General features: G+C 46.6%; 1 protein-coding gene across 2 annotated transcripts in view; it reads left to right on the forward strand.

Annotated features, from left to right (window-relative positions):
* Positions 1–23,920, forward strand: part of chrna8 (cholinergic receptor, nicotinic, alpha 8) — a 309,073-nt gene that overhangs the window by 215,845 nt on the left and 69,308 nt on the right. The window contains exon 6 of one of the 2 annotated variants that reach the window (XM_038804234.1): positions 328–495. The exons of the other annotated variant lie outside the window; for it this stretch is intronic. Within the exon in view, the coding sequence (XP_038660162.1) occupies positions 328–495 (168 nt within the window). The remainder of the gene's footprint in view (positions 1–327; positions 496–23,920) is intronic. 2 annotated transcript variants of the gene reach the window in all.

The following is a 23,920-nucleotide window of genomic DNA, read 5'->3' on the forward strand; positions in this document are numbered from 1 at the left end:
GTCCTTATGACTCCACGATTCTCCACCTCCACTGGGGAGAATTCCCGGCGGTGAGGTTCGCTTGTGCTTTTAAAAATCGGGACAAGGCACAGTGGCTGATGTGGGAGAGAGGAGGTATTACATGCAAAGGCGCGACCGTGGGCTGCCGCTCTTGACACTGTGCCTCCAACCTAATAAAATCTCCCAGATAAATTCAAAGACACAAAATTCACAAAATGACTTCAAGGAGGTTTTTTAAAATAGGACAAAGAGGTAGCAAGGTGATGATGAAAAGAAAACATAATTTATTATTGCAATGACATGCTTTAATGTCTTTGGAAAATGTAGGTATTCTGAAGAGTACATGCTACATTGATGTCCGTTGGTTCCCTTTTGACGTCCAAAGGTGCAACTTAAAATTTGGCTCCTGGACACATAACGGTTGGATGTTGGACCTGCAGATGATGGAAGCTGATATTTCCACCTATTTACCAAATGGAGAATGGGACCTTGTTGGTATGTGTAATTCTCCTTAAACACTTTATTGACAAACAAAAGCATTGCATAAAATCAACAACATAAACCAAGGAGCGAAGAATGCAAAGGTCTTACCACATTTTGTCCCACTTGTGTAGCTCCGAAGTCTATTTGAACTACTATTTAACATGCTGTCACCTCCCGAATCTATGACTATCTTTCCCACGACCATGCTTGAATCTCTTAAATCACATGTCTGCTTCTGTCATATCATTGAAATGGCCTGAATCTAAGTTACAAGTCGCATACTCGGTGATTCTGTGCGTTTTCCCTTCTCATTCTCCATGACCTCTCTGCCGCCATTGACATGGATGGTGACACCATCATCCTCCAACATCTCTTCCCTGCCATCCTTATTCTTTTAACTCCCTTTGAACGAAGGCCAGCAGAGCATTTTCCTTCCTAACTGCTTGTTGTGCCCACATGTTAGGTTTTTATGATCATGTTTAAGGACCCCCAAATTCACTCTGCTTACCGGCATTTACTCGTCCCCCTTCTTTTAACTGCTTCTCCATTCTCCCTACCAAAGGGGATCATTTCAGACTTCCCCACAGAATGCCCCTTCTGCCACCTTGCCCAATCCCTTAACTCATTTGTATCCCTTTGTAGCTTCTATGCATCTTTCTCACAGTTTACTTTCCCTGTCTTTGCATCACCAGCAAACTTGGATGAATTACACTTGGTTCCCTCATCTAAGTCATTAATATAGACCACAACTAACTCAGGCTCTCCACCAGTAACACCCTGTTATCTTAAAAATGATCTGTTTATTATTCTTCTCTGTTTACTGTCCATTAACCAATCCTCAACCAATGGCAACATATTATCCTGAACCACATAATCTTGTGCCAGAATCTACTGCGTGGGACCTTATTGAATGTCTTCTGAAAATCAAAATACTGGTTGAGCGTCACTTATCCGCAATTCGGAAAACGAAAAATTCCAAAATCCACACTTTTTTTTGAGCGCCGACGTGATGTCATGGGTTCCTGGGCAGTGTGCAGGTCTCGACACGCTGCACATGCACAGTTCCCAACGTTCCGCACATAAAGATATCAATTTATTTTTATCCATCGTTCTTTCCTTAATATAGCCCCAGCGGGTAAGCTCAGTCATTAAGAGATTGATTAATAAGCTACAAGCCTCATCAATCACCACAAGAGAAATGATGGATAAGCCAGCATTCAAAACACTTGTCCATCCTCCACAAGGAAGTTCTCATTTAATAGTGGAGCATTTGATATTTATTTCAGAGTAATTTTTTTCTACGTTTATATGGATCAATGGTGAGGCTGTGTTTGGGTTAATGCATGAAACTTAGCGCATCAACCCATAAAAGGATATCAATGCATTGCAATGGTTCAGAGTGACAATGAGGCTTTGGGTATCATGTATTGATTTGAATCTGGGTATTATTTATCTGTACAGCCATCAAATTCCTGGGTCTATCCAGTGCCATCCATGACTTCTTTCCTCATAGATCCGAGAAAGTACACCTGCTATCATGTAACCATAATGATTTTTTTGTCATTTTATTTTCTCCCGGGAAAGCCAACAATTAGCTGCATTTTATAAGAATCTATTATGAAGTGTGCAGTAGCAGAGCACTAGGAAAATCACAATATGATTCGGCAAAGTCAACATCATTGCATAACCAGAAAATCATGTTTGGCAAATTTATTAGAGTGTTTTGAGTGTGTAATCAGCAAGGTTGATAAGGAGATCCAATGGATATAAGATACAGGTTGAGCATCCGTCATCCGAATTGCTTGGGGCCGAGTGTGTATTGGATTTTGGAACTTTTTGCATTTCAGAATATACTGCGCAGGTGCAGCATGGGTTTGGACATGCTCATGTGCGGTGCGCGTTGGGAACTGCGCATGTGCGGAACATTGGGAACTGCTCATGAATGTCAACTTTCAAACTGTCACGTTTTAACCTCCACCTTCAGCCCTACCTACTCTCCGACTACCCTCCCGATCACCCCCACCTCCCCTCCCAACCCCCAATTAACTCCCGCAGCCCTCACCCTATAGCTCCCCCACACCCCAACTAGCCCCATATGCTCTCCAAACAAGCCCCAATACGGATGTTGGGCGAGAAATCTTCAACGAAAAGGAACAGAATGACAATCTCACCGTGACTACCACTCCACAAAGGCTTTCACTCAATGCACATTAAATAAGGTGGTGACCTAATATATCTCATGAATATTTGGTTATGGGTCAAATTTTACCATTTTAATCATATATTAATGATTGGCGGGGTAACAATTTGTATTTCATGAGAGACTTTGGACATTCACTCTCCCCAGGAGAGGAGGAGTGGGTCAGGTGGTCGGCGGGATGGGAAACCAATTTAAATAGGTTAAAAAAATGTAAAACCGTATCAAACTCACTCACCTCTAGTTTAACTACAGTGGGTTTAAGATTGACCAAGTAACCCACTCTGGAGAAGCGGGTCCGTGATCATAATGTGTTATCAAGAATGAGTTCCTGATTGTTTGGCAGTCGTACAAATTCAGGTTTCCCAGGACTTGAGAATCGTGGCAAATAAAAGGGAGGTGAGAGCTGCCCGATACGGCAAATGAATGATTTTTACAGCGCAGCTTATGGGCCAGGAGAGGCACCACTGCAATCTCTCCCCAACATCTCCACAAGCATTCCACACCCCACAATCATAGACCACAGAATCCCTACAGTGCAGAAAGAGGTCATTCAGCCAATCGAGCCTGCGTCAACACTCTGAACGAGTACCCTACCTCCCGCTCTATCCCCATAACCCCACCTAATCTACGCAACTTTCGACACTAAGGGGCAGTTTAACATGGCCAATAAACCAAACCTGCACATCTTTAGACAAGGGAGGAAACCGGAGAGCCCAGAAGAAACCCGCACAAACACAGGGAGAACGTGTAAACTCCACACTGGCACCCAAGGCCGGAATTGAACCTGGGTCACTGGTGCTGTGGGGCAGTAGTGTTAACCATTGCACCACCGTGCAGCCCTCCCTCCCTCTGTACTACAGTGCTCTAAGAGTACTTGTCTCCAGCTACTGCCTCCTCAATTTAGTCAGCTGCCAAAAGGGAGTTGAATGGCTAATGATGACTATTCATTAAATTAGATCGCCTTCCCGGCATTCTGGTTCCCAACTGCTGACCCCTACCCCTTCCTTGCACCTCCCGCAAATACGGGGGTCACAGGCGGTGTGTATGTGCAGGACCCTTTGAAATAAAGAGGTATGTATGTCATTCTCTAGGTCTGAATGAAGGCTTTAGACTTGCAGTTAACATAAACACTTTATTCAAAGGGTTCGTTCTGCTTCAACTATAAAACAGTCAAGAGGCATGACCAGTGAAAATAAGGCAAACTGCCTATGCTGAGCTGTCTCTGTGTGCTGCTACTCCCGAGCTCTGTGCTTCTTAAAGAGGCAGATCCTACCTTGGGCTTGACCCTTTATACCCGTCTCTGATGCTGCCCTCTAGTGGTGCTGTGACTGTTACATCTGTGCTGCAGTCCCTGGTGTATGTGCAGATGTATGTACAGATGTACAGATCACTACAGTATGCACGTCCATTTCTGCAGCAGACAGATCCACCAGTCATTCTTCATTCCAAAGACTGATGTGCAGTTTCTGCATTTGTTATCTTTATCATTAATGCAGCAAGCAGACAGTAGCCAGAGAGGAATCGCAATGATGTTTCTTAAATTATGAAAAATGGTTCACAGAAGTGAATTCATTCTACTGGAGAAAAGATGAAGAGCGGTTTCAATTACTGTCATAAAGAAAAACGTTAAAAGGGATGAACCGAAAATAAAACACAGGCACTAAATTCCCAAGACTCAAGAGCGCTTGCAGCTTAAACAAATCCTTTCCCTTGTAAAGTCGGGAATATATAAAACAGGCTCCCAGTGGAGACAGCTAATACTAAACCAATTAACACCTTTGAAAAAAGACCTGAATACATTGCCGGTTAAAGACCTTAGACTGCAGATTAGGTGGAAAAGTAGAAATTTAAATGATCATATTCTGGAAAATCACATTTGCCATGCTGCTAGAATGTAGAAATGTCACTTGAATAATACAACCATAATGATCGAGTAATATTAACTGCGTAATTAGACCGATATGGTGGATAATATTTGTTGAATCATCTTTGTGGACAAGGAGAAATTTCAATGGTTTTTATGCTTTTGAAAGTTGGAGCTGTGAATAAAGATCTGGGCCGGGATTCTCCCCTACCCGGCGGGGCGGGGGGTCCCGGCGTGTTGGAGTGGCGTGATCCACTCCGGCATCGGGCCGCCCGAAAGGTGCGAACGTCTCCGCACCTTTAGGGGCCAAGCCCTCACATTGAGGGGCTAGGCCCGTGCTGGAGTGGTTCCCGCTCCACCGGCTGGCGTAAGTCCACGCATGCGCCGGAGCGTCAGCGGCTGCTGACGTCATCCCAGCGCAGGGGAGGGGGTCTCTTCCGCCTCCGCCATGGTGAAGACCATGGCGAAGGCAGAAGAAAAAGAGTGCCCCCACGGCACAGGCCGGCCCGCCGATTGGTGGGCCCCGATTGCGGGCCAGGCCACCGTGAGATGACTCCCCGGGGCCAGATTGCACCCCCCCCCCCCCCCCCCCCCCCGCGCCCACCCGCGGCGCCATCCTGCCGGTCAAGTAGGTGTTTTGATTCCCGCCGGTGGGAGAGGCTTGACAGCGGCGGGACTTCGGGCCATCGCGGGCCGGAGAATCGCGCGGGGGGCCCACCAACCGGCGCGGCGCGATTCCCGCCCCTGCCGAATTTCTGGTGGCGGAGAATTCGGGACACGGCGGGGGCGGGACTGCGCCGGCCCCGGGCAATTCCCGCCCCTGATGTTGATGAAGTGGCATTCATGTCCTCAGGATATCCCGATGCTTTTTCCAGCCAATTATCTACTTTTCAGGTATAGTCACTGTTGCAATGTAGGAAATGCAGCCAGTTTGTGTACAGCAAGCCCCCACCAACACCAAGGTGACAATAACCACATAATCAACATTGGTAATGTTGGGTTGAGCTATAAATATTGACCAGGACCAGGACATTAAGGACACAATGATTTTCCCCATCTCTCACAAAACAAATTCATGATAGCACCAGATGTCCGTTGGGGGCAGAAGTAAGTTTAAGGGTTTCTGGTGAGGGTCTTTCTTATGGGGGGGGGGGGGGGGGGGTGGTTCTGGAAAGGGAGGGTAGCCCACATAGGGACTTTGGGGGCAACTCTATAAAAGAGTTACTCCCCTTGGCCCACCATGAGGTTCACCGCGCCAGGGCCATGCTGGTCAATACCTGCCCCAATTCTCGCCGGCGTGACCATTTTTCACTTTGGAAAAAGATTTACCTGTGCAAAACCAGTTCAGAAAGTTATTTCCTCAGCCAAACCAATAGTAAATTGAACAAGATGTGCTGCATCATATTACTGGCAAGATCATGGAGACTTTTACGATATCCAAATAGGAAGAGAAGAGTCTGCCCATCATGTAGATGAGTCAGTGGAGTCCATTGAGAGTGAATTGTTTATATATCTTTCAGTTCACTATTTCAAAGGAAATATTAATTTTGGAAAATTGAGTCTACAATATTATCTTGGGTGGACCTTATTCTGTGCTCCAAAACTATCCTTTATTAATTGAAAATAGGGTGACAGCCAGTGCCATGCATTACATTATTCCATTTTATTTATGTAATTATGGGCCACAATTAAATCTTACCTGTTCTCAGATGCATTGACCACCTGACATAACTGACCTTGAATTGCAACAAGCTGCTCATGTAACCACATCTCCAACTTAGTACTGAAATAGTGACCAGCATAAGACACAAGGAACGATTGCGTGAAATTTACAGCTAGATGTTAGACATTTATTGCAAGAGGGAAGGGGAATGAAGAAAAATCTGGCAGCTGTTAGTGACACAAAGCACCTCGGTAAGGGAGCATGTTATTAGGATCGGGACACTTCCTGGCCAGTGACAGAATGGGCGGGAACAGCGCGACTGGGAGTGATGACTGTAGGGAGAGCCCTTTGGTTCCTCCTGCTTCTTCCAGCCTCTGTTTTGGGTAAGTTACTTATTTTCCCTGTTACAGATGATCCCGAGGACTGATTTCCATGAGTGAAGCCTGTGAGGCTGCTGGCTACTGAAGGGCAAACCGGTGGAGAAACGGAGAGCTCAATTCAGCACGAGGTCCTTTATCTTCACATGCAAAAGGCCTAACTTATGTTTCGGCCCTGCGTGAAAGACGCCTTCTGTTTCTACTTGCAAATGATTGCAGGTAACACATGTTTCAGGTTGGACTGTTCACTTGCTTCCTGTCCACCTGCATGCGGCACCCCTTTAACCCAATGATTAACCTCTAGACGTGATAGGCAATACATAGAGCAAATGGGCAGCACTGTTGTCTTTTCATAGAATTCATAGAATTTACAGTGCAGAAGGAGGCCATTCGGCCCATCGAGTCTGCACCGGCTCTTGGAAAGAGCACCCTACCCAAGGTCAACACCTCCACCCAATCCCCAGAACCCAGTAACCCCACCCAACACGAAGGGCAATTTTGGACACTAAGGGCAATTTATCATGGCCAATCCACCTAATCTGCACATCTTTGGACTGTGGGAGGAAACCGGAGCACCCGGAGGAAACCCACGCACACACGGGGAGGATGTGCAGACTCCGCACAGACAGTGACCCAAGCCGGAATCGAACCTGGGACCCTGGAGCTGTGAAGCAGTTGTGCTATCCACAAGGCTACCGTGCTGCCCACTATCTTCTGTGATAGTGCAAAAGAAATCAATCCAATTTTGGTTTGAAGGTGATTCAGACATCGTTTCTGTTTGCTTGTGAAGCAGATCAATTTATTCAGCTACGGTTGCTATTTTGGTTGTTCATTAGCAATGTGACTAAAAATTCACAATCCTGCTCTCCTGCCATGACTTTGATGGAAGAGGAAGCGTTCTGGTGAGCTGCAACTCTGCTCGGAGTTCTCAGCAACGGAAACTTAAAAACTCCCAGCAGACGCCTTCCCACATCTGTGACATGCTTGCACATCTTAGGCATATGGCAGTGATTGTGTTGGAGAGTCAATGCTTTTGTCGCCAGTTGCTTTCTGGTGAGGCAGGTCTCCACAAGTTGCTGTGACAATTTCAACTGCCATCATTTTATAATGCAACAGTGATGTACCATTAATCCACTGCTAGACGATGAGAGCGAGAGAACATAGTCTTTATTACACAAGAACTTGCCTGCCTGAGATCGCTGTAACAACTGAGCGCCGCCCCCAGGTCTATATAGCGTCTGGGGGGGGAGGGAGCCAGAGGGTTCCAGTACACTACATGGAAAAGGGATCATATTACAGTACTCTACAGACAACGTATTCTGGTGAATACATTCACCACAAGCAGATTTGTGGATGGGAGACCAATCTGGACAAATGTGAGCTAATGCATTTTGCAAAGTGTAATACAGATGGGAAATATCCAGTAAATGGCAGAACCCTTAAGAATCTTGATAGGCAGAGGGATCTGGGTGTACAGGTACGTAGGTCACTGAAAGTGGCAATGCAGGTGGAGAAGGCAGTCAAGAAGGCACCCGGCATCCTTGCCTTCATCGCACAGGGCATTGAGTTTAAAAATTGGCAAGTCATGTTGCAGCTGTATAGAACGTTAGTTAGGCCGCACTTGGAGTACAGTGTTCAATTCTGGTCGCCACCCTACCAGAAGGATGTGGAGGCTTTGGAGAGGGTACAGAAAATATTTACCAGGATGTTGCCTGGTATGGAGGGCATTAGCTATGAGGAGAGGTTGGAAAAACTCGGTTTGTTCTCACAGGAACGACGAAGGTTGAGGGGCGACCTGATAGAAGTCTACAAAATTATGAGGGGCATAGACAGAGTGGATAGTCAGAAGCTTTTTCCCAGGGTGGAAGAGTCAATTACTAGGGAGCATAGGTTTAAGGTGCGAGGGGGAAGGTTTAAAGGAGACTTCGGAGGCAAGTGTTTTATACAGAGGGTGGTGGGAGCCTGGAACTTGCTACCGGGGGAGATAGTGGAAGCAGATACGGGGGGGCATCTTGACAAATACATGAATAGGATGGGAATAGAGGGATATAGTCCCTGGAAGGTTAGGGGTTTTTAGTTCAGACGGGCAGCATGGTCGGTGCAGGCTTGGAGGGCCAACAGGCCTGTTCCTGTGCTGTAATTTCTTTGTTCTTTATTTCTGTTTTGTAGTATTCCAAGGCTGGAGTCAAGCCTGGATAATTTGTGCGTGGGTCCCATTCATGCTGAGCTAATTTACTGAGCACTGCTCACTTGCCATCATATCGTTTCTTCGGAGCACAGGAGACAGAAATTCCAGCAGGTCATTCAAGATACACGTACCACCCCCACCCCACCCAAGCATCGGGGAAATTCCAGTGGCCTTGTCTTGAGGGCAGAGGTCCAGTAGCCTCAAGAGGAACTCAAGACCAGGTTTTTTTCAGACAAGGCAAGGGCACGGGTCTTGCTGCAGATGTGAAACCTGGGCTATTTTAACTTCCGGATCTCATTTTGATCCGATTGCGTGGCTGCCTTCCCAATTGGGTTAGGAAATGGGCAGCCCAGCCGTTGAGGCAAAGCAATTTCCCACGAGGCACCAAGACCGATTTAAAATAGGAATGCATCCCTTCAAATAAAGTAGCATCCTCTGCTCTCACATGAATAGCATTGACATCAGGGGCAGTCATGATTCGAAGGACTACCCTCCCAGTTGACAGGGGCCTCCCAGGAAGGCTTGCTTGAGGAGGTCAGGGTAAAGAGAGAGGCACTATCTACCAATACCCACAAGAGCTTCATATGGGCAACTGTCCAGAAAGCCTGGAAGGTGATTGAGAGAGTCGGTGCCATCAGTGTAGAATGAGCTTCAATGGGTTCACAAGAGAAACGAGGGTGAGCACAATTCTTCACCTCTCCATTTCTCTAAACAACAATTGCCATTCACCTGCCCCCACCCCAATAATCAGTTTTGTTGATACCTTCCCCAGCATCACATTGTCAAGCTAACCATCAAAAGAGCTTACCACCAACAGCTTTCTTTCTCAATACAGACACACTCAGCTATTTCTTTGCTCCCCCCAGACTATGCACCAGCAGCATTCTTTTCTCATAATCAGAGACTTGCACACCCAGCAACTACTCCAAGGACTCCTTCCTCATTTGCATTCCACGCACTTAGAACCATAGAATCCCCAATTGCAGAAGGAGGCTATTCGGCCCATCGAGTCTGCACCGACTCTCTGACAGAGCACCCTACCTAAGCCCACTCCCCCACTCTATCCCCTTAACCCCACTTGGCTTCACATTCAGCACCACTCTGTCCCCATTCCATCTTGCTTCCATGCATTACACCATAAGGCCCTCATATCTGCACTTAGCCTTTCGACAGATTATAACTTGGTTTCCTCATTCTGCTGAATGAGACAAGTCATATTGCCGGGGAAATGAGGAAGACCGGGGATGGGGGAGGTGCAAGAGTAACACACAATATTGTCCTCGCGCAAGCAGGGAGTCCTTATTTTGTTCATTTAAGGGATGTAGGTGCTGTTGGCTCGGCCAGCATTTGTCGTCCATCCCTAATCGCCCATGGAAAGGTGGTGTTGAGCTGCCTTCTTGAACCGTTGCAGTCCCTAGGGGTAGGTACATCCGCAGTGCTATTAGGGTGGGAGCTTCAGGATATTGACCCAGCGACAGTGAAGGAGCAATAATATTTTTCCAAATCAGGATGGGGAGCACTGGAATGGAACTTCCTGGTGGTGGTATTCCCATGTATCTGCTGCCCTTGTCCTTCTAGATGGTAGCGGTCATGGGTTTGGAAGGTGCTGTCTGAGGAGCCTTGGTGAGTTTATGCAGTGCATCTTGCAGATGGTACATACGGCTGGCACTGTCTACTGTGCGTTGGCAATGGAGGGATTGAATCTTTGTGGAAGGGGTGCCAAACAAACAGGCTGGTTTGTCCTGGATGGTGCTGAGCTTTTTGAGTGTTGGAGCTGCACTCATCCAGGCAAGTGGAGACTATTCCATTACACGCCTGACTTGTGCCTTCTAGATGGTGGACAGGCTTTGTGGAGTCAGGAGGTGAGCTACTCATCGCAGGATTTCTAGCCTCTGACCTGCCCTTGTATCCACAGTATTTATAATAGCTAGTCCAGTTTAGTTTCTGGTCAATGGTAACCCCCAAGATGTTGATAGTGGGGGATTCAGAGATGTTAATGACCTAGGGCAGCACGGTAGCATGGTGGTTAGCATAACTGCTTCACAGTTCCAGGGTCCCAGGTTCGATTCCCGGCTGGGTCACTGTCTGTGCGGAGTCTGTACGTCCTCCCCGTGTGTGCGTGGGTTTCCTCCGGATGCTCCGGTTTCCTCCCACAGTCCAAAGATGTGCGGGTTAGGTGGATTGGCCATGCTAAATTTAATGCCACCCTAACACATTAATCTTTTCTCCTTCGCTAGATTACTTTTAGAGGACAACATCGTCCTGGTGATGCACAATCAAGCTCCATCCCTCACCAGCATCAGCACAGGCAATGACACATGTGTGTTAGAAAACAAGCGGCAAGGGTTCTCCACATATATATAGCACAGCGCAAGTGAGCCGATAGCGGTGGTTGAGTGCTACAGAAATGGGGACTTCGGGACGCACCTTCAGGAATGAGAACGACTTGCTTCTCACAAGTGTCTAAGCCAGGTGTTCAAAGCCCTCGTGCAAGATTCACACATGGCATGACGGTGATGACATTTGTTCCAGATATCAAACCGAAGATAACATAATATTAAGCCCCTGCACCATTTCTGGTGCTCCCACCATTTCCCCAGCTGAGGCCAACTAATTCCACACAGAGCAGCGATTGAATTGGAAGCCATTCTGCATCTTTCATGCTGACTGTAGGTGTAGTGCAGCAGTAGATGCACACTGAACTATCAGGCTGTTATTCAGGATTTGATCTTTGCCTCAGAAAAATGATGGAGCACTTTGGCACCCCCTAAGAATTTAACATAGAATTCCTACAGTGCAGAAGAGGCCCTTCGTCCCATCAAGACTACACCGGCCCTCTGAAAAAGCACCCTAACTAAACTAGGCCCACACCTCACCCTATCCCCACCTAACCTGCACATCTTTGGACACTAAGGGGCAATTTAGCGTGGACAATCCACCTAACCTGCACATCGTTTGACTGTGGGAGGAAACCGGAGCACCCGGAGGAAACCCACACAGACACGGGGAGAACTTGCAAACCCCACACAGACAGTGAACAGAATTGAACCCGGGTCCCTGGCCCTGTGAGGCAGCAGTGCTAACCACTGTGCCGCCATGGTGTGCTATAGATCTAACCTGAAAATGTTATTCGGGATAGGAATTATGGGTGAAGGTAGGGCTGGAGAGTTTCATGGCCTGTCACAAACCCTTTCTGCAAACCAAATATCGTTGCGGTTGGCATGTTTATTCCCTTGAGTTAGACACACAGGCAAAACGCATTTTTAAAAAATATAAACTGCATAAATATTGACATCAGAAACCGTGTGAGCCTAAAGACATCTGTCAAGCGGGCCTTATATAATGGCTCCGGTTAATTTTGACAGTCTGAGAGTCGGACCAGCTGCTCCTCTATAAACAGTGTTCTGGAATCTGCACTCTTAAATTAACTAGAAATCATAGTGAGCCTTGAACTTTATCATTTCTCAATGCAAGTTAATAGCAGATTTCTCTGTATTGATAGTCAGAAAAATAACACACATGAAAAGCTAACTGCAGTTAGCTTTAGTAGTAGTGGGCAGAGGCAATGTCATTAAACATTGCTATTCCGTTCTTGAAGCCGAACCAGAGATAAAGATTATCATCATTATTACGAGTGAGCAGTGCCTTTTCTGAAGCTCAACACGGCTGTTTTGCTGAAGATAAAGAAAAATGAAATACTTACATTTGTAAAGCGCTATACCGACCACCAAATGTCTCAATGCACTTTACAAGCGGTGAAACCCTACACTGATGTAAAAGTCAGGTTTTGGAGACCAATTGTTTAGGCCAAAAATCAGGAGGTCAACCTTGATTACGTGGGTAATTTTTCTGAGGGATTGCCCCGTGTGCTTGAGTCGGGGCCACAGAAGATAGTTTTAACGGAATAAAGGAAAAACTGACAACAGTAAAGAATCCATATTAACTCTTTATAGGGGGGGCTTCCAGGCAGGGGTCTCTCTTATGAGGGAGACTCTGGTGGGGGTCGCTCTTATGGGGAGACTTTGGTGGGGGTCTCTCTCATGGGGGCGTCTCTGGTGGGGGTGTCAGGTCACTCTTGTACTGTGGGGTGGCTGCCCTAAACCATTTGGTGCTACGGGATGTCCCAGGGAATCCCTATCCCCAATAGGACATAGAATATACAGTATAGAAGGAGGCCCATCGAGTCTGCACCCACCCACTTAAGCCCTCACTTCCACCCTATCCCCATAACCCACTTTTTTCTCATTTTTTTGGTCACTAAGGGCAATTTATCATGGCCAATCCACCTAACCTGCACGTCTTTGAACTGTGGGAGGAAACCGGAGCACCCGGAGGAAACCCACGCAGACACGGGGAGAACGTGCAGACTCTGCACAGACAGTGACCCAGCGGGGAATCGAACTTGGGACCCTGGCGCTGTGAAGCCACAGTGCTATCCACTTGTGCTACCATGCTGCCCAATTCATTAATATCTTGAGAGTTGGGGCCTGGATGTAACCACTGACAGTACGAATTGATCTCGGATTCTCTTATAATTGTTGGGAGTAAGCATCGACATTCCACTCAAATTGGGTGCGATTCACCGCCCCCCACGCTGGGTGGGAGAATAGCGGGATGGTCTCCCGACATTTTTCACGCCCTCCCGCTATTCTCTCTCCCCCCCCCCCCCCAACACCCGACCCTCGCCACGAATCGCCGCTCGCCGTTTTTTACGGCAAGCGGCGATTCTCCGAGGCCGATGGGCTGAGCAGCCGGGCCTTCACGCCCGTTTCAACACGGCAGCAAACACACCTGCTCGCTGCCATTTTGAAACGGGCGCCAGATGCCCGTTTGGGGCATCTGGGGACCTGATTGGCACGGCAGTCTTGCGGGGCGGCTGAGGGAAAAGACGGCAACTGCGCATGCGCGGATTGGCGTTGTCCAACCTGCGCATGCGTGGCTGATGTCATCGGCCGCGTCAGCCGGCGTGATGCTTGGCGTGCGGCCTTGACGACCGTCGTCAAGGCCGCGCCGCCGTGACGCACGGGGCCGCGCTCCTAGCCCCGCCCGGCGGGGGGGGGGAGAGAATCGGCCCCGGAAGTGGGCGTGAAGGCTGCCGCGGGTCACTGCCTGTCCCACGGCAGCCTTTACAATTCTCCGCATTTGCGGAGACTCACGCCCATATCTTCCCATAATAGAATGGCTCAGACTGAAAATATATCTTGCCACTAATGTGCATGTTTCGACTGCAGAACTCATTGGATCCTTTCTCCAATATATTAGTTCCTAATTCATTATTCTCCCCATGAGCGTGAACCAAAGTTGATTCACTACAGCAGTATTTTGATTTTCTAAGCCCTGGCCCATAACACATATTTAAAGTAATCCTTTTTGATTTTTTTGCACATGGGCATGGATCACTGAAGGTGACAGGACAGACGGAGAGCAGTTAATAAAGCATTTAGTATTAATAGGGGTATACTGTATATAAGCAAGGAGGTTACGTTGAATTTATACAAGAGACTATTTACACTTCAGCTGGAGTATTGTGTACAGTTCTGGGCGCCACACTGTCGGATGGATGTGAATGCATTGGAGAGAGTGGAGAAGAGTATTACAAGAATGGTTCCAGGGTTGAGCAACTTCAGTTATGAGGATATATTGGAGAGACTGGGAGTGTTTTCCTCGGATAGAAGGAGGCTGAGAGGAGATTCGATAGAGATGATCAAAATCAAGAGGGGGCTAAACAGAGTATACATAGAATCCCTCCAGTGCAGAAGGAGGCCATTTGGTCCATCGAGTCTACACCGATCCTCTGAAAGGGCACTGCACCCAGGCCCATTCCCCCCGCCTTATCCCAGTAACCCCACCTAACCTTTTGGATAATAAGGGGCAATTTTAACATGGCCAATCCACCTAACCTATACATCTTTGGACTGTAGGAGGAAACCGGAGCACCCGGAGGAAAGCCACGCAGACACAGGGAGAACGTGCGGACTCCATACAGACAGTCACCCAAGGATGCATTTGAACCCAGGTCCCTAGCGCTGTGAGGCAGTGGTGCTAGCCACTGTGCCACCCATAGATAGGGAATAGATGGGGAGAAACGGTTCCCGCTCGTAAAAGGATCAAGAACAAGAGGGCACAGATTCAAAGTGATTTGCAAAAGAAGCATTTGTGATGGGAGGAAACATGTGGCTCGGGCCTGGAATGAACTGCCTGAAAGTATGGTGGAGGGATGTTCAATGGAGGCATTTAAGAGGGCATTGGATGGTTAATTAAATAGAAAAATGTTCAGGGGTACGGGGAAAAGATGAGGGAATGGCACCCGGTCATAGAACATAGAATTTACAGTGCAGTCATGATGCTCATTCAGAGAGTCGGTGCAAACTCGATGGGCCGAATGGCCTCCTTCTGCATGGTAACAATTCTGTGATTCCATGTCATCATATTAACACCGTTCTGTTCTGATAAAAGAGAATTGACCCTGATCCCTCAACCAAAAGTTACCGGGTGGGATTTTTCATTGGCTGATGCTGAAATTGGGAAATGCGATTGGGTGGAGAATAGGCTCCAGCCCCAAAAAGCACTGCAAGCGCCGACTTGGCGCCAAAGGTGCAGGAGGTGGGCTGTGGGGTCGGGTGGACGGGCACGGAACACCAATGCAGCAGCAGGAAAAGCAGCCATGCAGCTGCACACGTCGCTGACAGCCCACTGTGAACGGAGGGCCACAGGTCGTCGAAGTGTCCCCCAGGCCACCCCCCTAGTGCCCTCTAGCCCCAGCCGACCCATCAGCTGTATGGGCGTGCTCCAGCGCAACAAGTGCCATCTTATTGGCTGGGATGAGTGTGTGTGGGGGATGCAATGTGTAAGTGCGGCTGAGGCTTCTCAGCCTCCTGAGTATCATTCATGGACCCGGTGAATCCTGCACCATTTTTCATTGGAATCAGTCGTGTTCCATGTGGCGCCGTTGCTAGTCCCTCCACTGTAGTGAATCGGTCCAGGTTCAACACCAAATTTGCTGTCGTGAAAGTCCACGAATCCTGCCCCGGCGTCAACACTTCGTCTCAGGATCAGAGAATCCAGTCCATCATTTGCCAAATACTTTACCAAAAAGATGGTGCTTCTTCCTCATGGAACAACTCGATAGGCTGCAAGAGTAAATCTAAAGTACGCACACTTGGTTTGGAATTGATAATCCCGTACTTTGGTAAAATTTGTTCTTTGTTGTAGTAGCTTCAATCTGATGTAACAAATGTAATCGGCCATTAATATAACAAATTAAAACTAAATTTGCAAATGGCTTTCAGAGAAAACATTTTCAGAGACACAAATTGTACTTTTCTCAGTCTGATGAAAGATCACTGACGTTAAATGTCGGGTGGAATTCAATAGCCATGACTGAAGGCTTAGCCTGGAGAGCTGGTGTCAACTCCGCTGTGGCCATTTGTGGGATCTGTGTTGAGATTAGATAGACCGATGGCTGCCATCACAGTTCCACAAGGAGCAGTTTACCATCTCGCTTCCTGCAATGAAACAGCTGCCCTGCCTCAGAGAGCTTCCAGCCAATCAGAGGCCAGCAGCTCTCCGGTACTGACAGTGCCACCGGGAGGAATGGCCACTGTCAGTACTGCAGTGGCGCCGGGTTGAAGGTTCATCACCGGAGCCCCTGGGCAAAGTTGAGTGGGCGGGATCATTGGTGTCAGTCAAGTTGGTCCTGGCATGGGGGGGGGGGGGGGGGGGGGGTGGTGGGCAGGGGGTTATTGTGGAGGACAAGGGGATGTCCTTTCCTTCAACTCTCACTTGTTACTTGTGGGCGCTCCTTTGGGCACAGGATGCCTGAGAAGGTTGAACTGGCCCTAGTGAGACCAGAGGCATTACTGCCAAGGTTTACCTGTCACTTTATCCACATGACCCTTGAATGGCTACCGAAGGACCTCAATTGATCTTCAGATGGTGATGGCCGTCCTCAACCATTCCCGCCCTCAACCTATTTGGGGGACACCGTGAAGACAATGGGGTCTCCATCTCGCACCTTCCCATCCCATTATATGGGGAAATGCCCTTACCCTCGCACATTAAATTCCACCCATTAAAGTCTCTTGCCCTCTCCAGCTGAGTATTTCCAGCATTTCCTGTCCTAATTTCACATTTCATATTCTAACCTTTTTCAGAATGATTTCAAATGAAATTACTTTGAGACAGGCTCAACCCAATCAGAAAATGGACAGAAGCCAGAAAACAATTTAGGAATCTTTCCTCGGACATCTCCTACTGATATAACGTAAGGATGACTGGCATGGGAAATTAAAGTAATAGGTTAATGCAGCCTTTTGAGATTGGGGTTAAGGTACATTGGCTGTAATCATCCCTCTGCCGGCCTGAGTGCATTTCCCGCTAACAGCATCATTGTAAATGCTGCCCAGTTTCCCAATGATGTGGCTCTGTATCAGTCTACGTGCAGCACTTGGATGCTGATTGAGAGATGTCAAGGTGGCCCTCTTTAATGACAACTGGCTCTAGGTAATTTGGTATTCTGGGAAGAAAGTTTCTTTGCTTTTAAAATGTGGTAAATGAAATCTTTTTACACAAATAAGCATTTTTACGCCAGCGCACTTGGGAAAGCGGAAAATTATTTTTTAAACTTCATTCATGAGACATGAGAAACTTCATTCATAGACTGTGCCACCATTTATTGCCCTTCCCTAATTGCCCTTGAGGGGGCAGTTAAGAGTCAACCAAATTGTTGTGGGTCTGAAGTCATATGTAGGCCAGACCAGGTAAGGTTGACAGATTTCCTTCCCTAAACGACATTAGTGAACCAGATTGGCTTTTACAACAATCAATCCATGGTCATCATTGGACTTTTAATTCTGGATTTTTATTGAATTCAAATTTCGCCATCTTCACTGGCGAGATTTGATCACATGTCCCCAGAGCATTACTCTGGGTCTTTGGTTTACCAGTCCAGTGATAATACCACTACGCCACCTCCTCCTACTGGGGGACATGACAAATAAGAGCAGGCAAAGATCATTCTGTCCCTTGAGCCTGCTCCGTGCTGCCATTCATATATAATATCATCAATATCATAGAATTTACAGTGCAGACGGAGGCCATTTGGTCCATCGAGTCTGCACCTTCCCTTGAAAAACCAGCCCTTGCCTAAGCCCACACCTTTGCCCTATCCCACAACCCAGCAACCCGACTTAACCTTTTGGACACTAAGGAGAAATTTAGTATGGCCAATCCACCCATCCTGCACATCTTTGGACAGTGGGAGGAAACTGGAGCACCCGGAGGAAACGCACACAGACATGGGGAGAAAGCGTAAACTCCACACAGTCACCCGAGGCCGGAATTGAACCTGGGTCCCTGGAGCTGTGAGGCAGCCGTGCTAACTACTGTGCCACCGTGCAGCCCCCTTGAACAATAGTGGCTGATCTTCTGCCTTAAGGACAATTTCCCTGCACAATCCCCATATTCTTGATATCTTTAATATCTAGAAAACTATAAATCTGTGCCTTGAATATATTCAATAACTGAGCCTTCTTCAGCCCTCTGGGGTCGAGAAGTCCAATGATTCACCACCCTCTTAATGACTGACTGTATGTAATAAGACAATTTCACATTCTATCAAATTATACTTCCATGACCGGTACATTAATTCTACACAAATAACTTAATAATGTAATTATAACGTTCAGAACTTCAAATAAAACTTTGTAACTCAAAAATTGATGGCATTGCTGTGGGTCCTTATTGCAAAGGAAGGTGATTGTGGTTTTGGAGGCCAATTATCTCTGTCCCAGGACACAGCTAAAGAAGTTCCACAGGACAATCTCCTAGATGTAACCATCTTCAGCTGTTTCCCACATCATGGGAGAGGGGATGTTCGCTGATGATGGAACAGTGATCATTTCCATTTTCAACTCCTCAGGTAAGAAGGCATTCGAGTTTGGGCTGATAAGTGGCAAGTAACATTTGCGCCACACAAGTGTCAGGCAAAGATCATCTACAACAAGAGAAAATCTAACCATCTCCCATTGACATTCGATGGCATTGCCGTTGCTGAGTGCCCCAGTGTCAACATCCTGCAGGTTACAATTAACCAGAACTGAACTAGACGAGCCATATAAATTCTGTGGCAATAAGAGGCTGGGAATTCTGTGGATGAAATTTACCTCCTGGCTCCCCAAAGCCTATCCACCCTTTACTAGGCACAAGTCAGGAGCGTGATGGAATACTTGCCTGTATGAGTGCAGCTCTGGCAATACTCAAGAATCTCAATACCATCCAAGACAAAGCAGCCTGCTTGATTGCCACCCCATTTACCAACTTAAACATTCACTACCCTACCATTGGCACATAGTGGCAGCCATGTGTAACATCTACAAGATGCACTGTAGTAACTTACAAAGGCATCTTCAGCAACATCTTCCAAATCTATGATCTCTACCACCTAGAAGCACAAGAACAACAGATACATGGGAATATCACCACCTGCAAGTTCCCTTCAATGCACGCACCAACCTGACTTGGATCTATATCACCATTTATTTTCTGTTACTGGGTCAAAATGCTGGAACTCCCTTTCTAACAGCACTGTGGGAATTTATATAAAACTGAAGCATAACCTCTCTACTGTTGTATTTAATTCCCCTCGCAATAAATGATAACATTCTATTTCAACATTAAGTTTAATAACTTTAGACTGTGACCTTTCTCCTCCATCTTGACCCCATTTTTATCCCAAAATGTGTTTTTGTTCCAACTCAACACCCCCCTCTCCAACTGGGCCAGCTGTCCCTTGTTCTTGATTTTGTTGACCCACCTCAAATTCATGAGATGTCCTGATCCTTCTTACAGTGTCTGTCTCCAGCCTCATCCAATTACTATGTCTCCTAAACTATTGAGACACCACGTATACACAACTTGATAAGCATATCTCATTTCTTGTTTCCTCCACAGCAAACTTTGCAAAGTTTAACATTGTTCCTTCACAACAAATATTTTCATCTCTGATTGACATTTTGGAAACAAAAGGGGAGTTACTATGATCACTGCTGCAGGGTGGATGTGTATTCCGCTGACTTGGTGCTGAATATAAATGTCAGACATAGTTCAACGAAAGATGGTTTGTCACCAATACGCCCACTCACCCCTTTTCTGAACTGGTCTTAAGAAATTCCACTCCAGTGAGGAAAGTCAATGATTATTGTGATATAATGACATGTACCATTAAGGGAGCATACCGTAAGCCACTATTAATCATTAATTACTTCCTTAAAAGGATGTGGTGTGTTAGCCCCATGGCTTGTACTCAATCTGTAAGCAGCAGAAGCGATCAAGGTCAGTGAGACATGTATACAGAATCTCCCAATTAAAATACTTATATACAATGACAGAGGAATAGGCTTTCACCTCACCATCTTGGTGCGTGAGATGAGCAGACTAGGATGCGGGAGATAGAGGGTGGCACGGTGGCACAGTGCTTAGCACCACTGCCTCACAGCGCCAGGGACCCGGGTTCAATTCCAGCCTTGTGTGAAGTTTGCACTTTCACCCCGTGTCTGCGTGGGTTTCCTTCAGGTTCTCTGGTTTCCTTCCACAGTCCAAAGATGTGCAGGTTGGGTGGATTGGCCATAATAAGTTGTCCCTCAATGTCCACTGATGTGCAGGTTAGGTGAGATTATGGGTTATGGGGATAGGGTGGAGGAGTGGGTAGGCAGGGTGTTCTTTCAGGGGGTCGATGCAGACTTGATGGGCCAAATAGCCTCTTTCTGCACTCTAGGAATTCTATGAAATATAAAAGGAAGCTATTTGGTCCATTGCTCTTGATGCACTGAATGCAATATTCACTTAGTTCCATTCTTTTTCCCCTTTTAATTGTTTTTAAATATTGATTCACTTTCCCTTTCAAGAAACAATTATGCCTTCCACTTCCACCGTTCTGGCAGGATCTGCTGTATCCTATCAACATGCTGCATTAAAATAGGCAATATCTTTCCTTTGTTCTTGCAATAATCTTAAATTTATGTTCTTCTCTTATTCATAGACCAGTGCAAATATTCTCTCCTGATTTACACAATCAAAATCTGTGCAATATAAAATATTGTAAGAACTTTATGTTCTTTATTCCTATGGGAACTGCCTTAGCCTATTCTCATAATCAGAACATGAATATCTTCTACAATCTCTCCATGACCTTGACTTTCATCTGGAAGCGAGGGTGCCTATAGCTGGCTGCAATTGAGGAAGACTTTGAACATGCCACCTGGGGCAATGAAAATGATATTCGGCAGCAACAGCAGCTTGCATTTATAAAGAAACCTTTACAAAGCAAAACATCACAAGGTGCTGCAAAGGAATATTGTGGCGCAATTGGACGCTGATTGACGTACAAAAAGGTATCAGGGCAGCTTGTTCAAAGAGGTAGCTTTTCAGATGCACCTTAAACCAGGGGAGGAAAGTAAAGAGATTTGAGAAGAAATTTCAGAGCGTAGAACCCCGGCAGCTGAAGGCATGACCACCCATGGTGGAGTGATAAAAATCAGCAGGAGAACGGAAATGAAGGAGATCACAATAATAGAGAGAAGCCATGGAAGAATTTGAAGACAAGGGTGAAAATGTATAAAACAAGACTGGACTGAATGTAAGTCAGCAAGCATGTGGATGATGGGTGAATGGGACATGGCGTGAATTATAGTAGAGCTTTGGATTGCAAAGTTTATAGAAACTTTGGCAGTATTTATAATTGGGGTTAACAAGTGCAGGCAACAAGTTAAACTATACCCTAATATTTTATAGCCCGAAGCGTGGTACATTGGCGAGACCATGCAGACACTGCGACAACGAATGAACAGGCATCGTGCGACAATCACCAGACAGGAATGTTCCCTTCCAGTCGGGGAACACTTCAGCAGTCAAGGGCATTCAGCCTCTGATCTCCGGGTAAGCGTTCTCCAAGGCGGTCTTCAGGACACGCGACAACGCAGAATTGCCGAGCAAAAACTTATAGCTAAGTTCCGCACGCATGAGTGCGGCCTCAACCGGGATCTTGGATTCATGTCGCATTACATCCAATCCCCCACCATCTGGCCTGGACTTGCAAAACCCTACCAACTGTTCTGGCTTGAGACAATTCACACCTCTTTAACCTGTGATTATCCCTCTCCCTGGATCTGTAATGATTTGATTACCTGCAAATGCTCGCATTCCAAGCATTGTCCAGCATCTCTGACTTTGTCTATATAAATGTTTCTGGAACATACCTCTCCATTCACCTGAGGAAGGAGCAGTGCTCCGAAAGCTCGTGTTTGAAACAAACCTGTTGGACTTTAACCTGGTGTTGTAAGACTTCTTACTAATATTTTAACAATAACAAATTGATTTGAATTCATTTTTATTTGCAATCCTACTATCCTATTTACTGAACCTAGCTCCTTAAAAGGACAGTTTCATCAATTTAGACTCCCACGTTTAAAGATTTTTCTACCTTTGAGCTTCTCTCACTTAACATTCCTGATCTGGGCTGTTGTACACCACCCCAGTAATAAGGAAATGATTAGTTGTCCATTGTTGCTAAACTGATCATCAGATCAAAAAAGCTGAAGCACTTCCAAGTGGAAAAGTCACCTGGACTTTGATTTTAATTGTTTCCAAATGAAATGTCTACAAATAACAGAGGGAAAGGCCTTCTGCTCTTTACAGAAATGCAAGCGTTGTCTGATTTAACAAACCCTAATTCCTTCAAGAAGCGAACTGCACTGGATGAGATGATTTGAAGAGACTTGCATCTCTGAGGGTTACATCGATCCGGGAAGCACTACTTAAGCCACCTTCCTGGTACAATATAAAGCTATCAAACAACGCTGCGTGATTAGGAGATATGACAATAAGTAATGACAGTAATGAGTTTGGTCCAATTGCCTGACCAATGTTCCAAGTATAATTGATTTAAGTCCCTGGAAGGAATGTTTGACTGTGGAATCTGAACCCTTTTAGCTCATAGAATCATAGAATTTACAGTGCAGAAGGATGCCATTCGGCCCATCGAGTCTGCACCGGCCCTTGGAAAGAGCACCCTACCTAAGCCCACAATTCCATCATATCCCCATAACCCAGTAACCCCACCTCACCTTTTTGAAGACTAAGGACAATTTAGCATGGCCAATCCACCTCACCTGCATGTCTTTGGACTGTGGGGGGGAACTCGGAGCACCCGGAGGAAACCCACGCAGACACGAGGAGAACGTGCAGACTCCGCACAGACAGTGACCCAAGCCGGGAATCGAACACGGGACAATGGAGCTGTGAAGCAACTGTGCTAACCACTGTGCTACCGTGCCGCCCAAGTAGTCATGGCAGGTCCATGTGACTACTTGATGCAATGTTTAATGATTTATCAAGTCACTTGTAGGTCATTGAGCAGTGACTGAATTTGGGCATTTTCCTGTCGGCAGCGCTCAGTTGGCAGTGCTGTTGTCTCGAGGTCGGAAGGCTGTTGATTCGAGGCTGAATCTGAGTGCAGTACTGAGGGAGTACTTTGCTGTCAGTGATGCTGTCTCTCAGATGAAGCATGAAACCAAGACCCACTCAGATGAATGTAAAATTCTCATGGCAACGCTTGAGGAAGAGCAGGAGAGTTCACCATGCTCATTATTTTTAATCCAACAACTAGCATCACTAAAAACCAGATGACATGGTCATGATTACATTACTGTTTGTGAGAAGCTGCTGTGGTGTCGATAATTTGGCTGCTGCATTTCCTACATTACAACAGTGACAACGATATGTATGTTACTGGCTGGAAAGTGCTATGGAATGCCCTGATGTTGTGAAACGCGCTATGTCAATGCAATTCTTCCCTTTTTTCCCTGGCAGATGTAACCGTTGGATGGTCAGTGGGCAGCAGGGGCAATAATTGTGGAAAAACCTGCAACATTTTCCTCACAATCCTAAGTCATAGTGATTGGTTCTGAGAAAAGCCCAGTCAAATCATAGAATCCCTACTGTGCAGAAGGAGGCCATTCGGCCCATCAGGCCTACACCGACCCTCTGAAAGACCCTACCTAGGCCCAATCCTCCACCCTATCCCTGCAACCCCGTAACCCCACCTAACCTTTGGACACTAATGCGAAATTTAGCATGGCCAATCCACCGA

This window comes from Scyliorhinus canicula, chromosome 8, assembly GCF_902713615.1.
Source record: "Scyliorhinus canicula chromosome 8, sScyCan1.1, whole genome shotgun sequence".
NCBI lineage: Eukaryota > Metazoa > Chordata > Chondrichthyes > Carcharhiniformes > Scyliorhinidae > Scyliorhinus > Scyliorhinus canicula.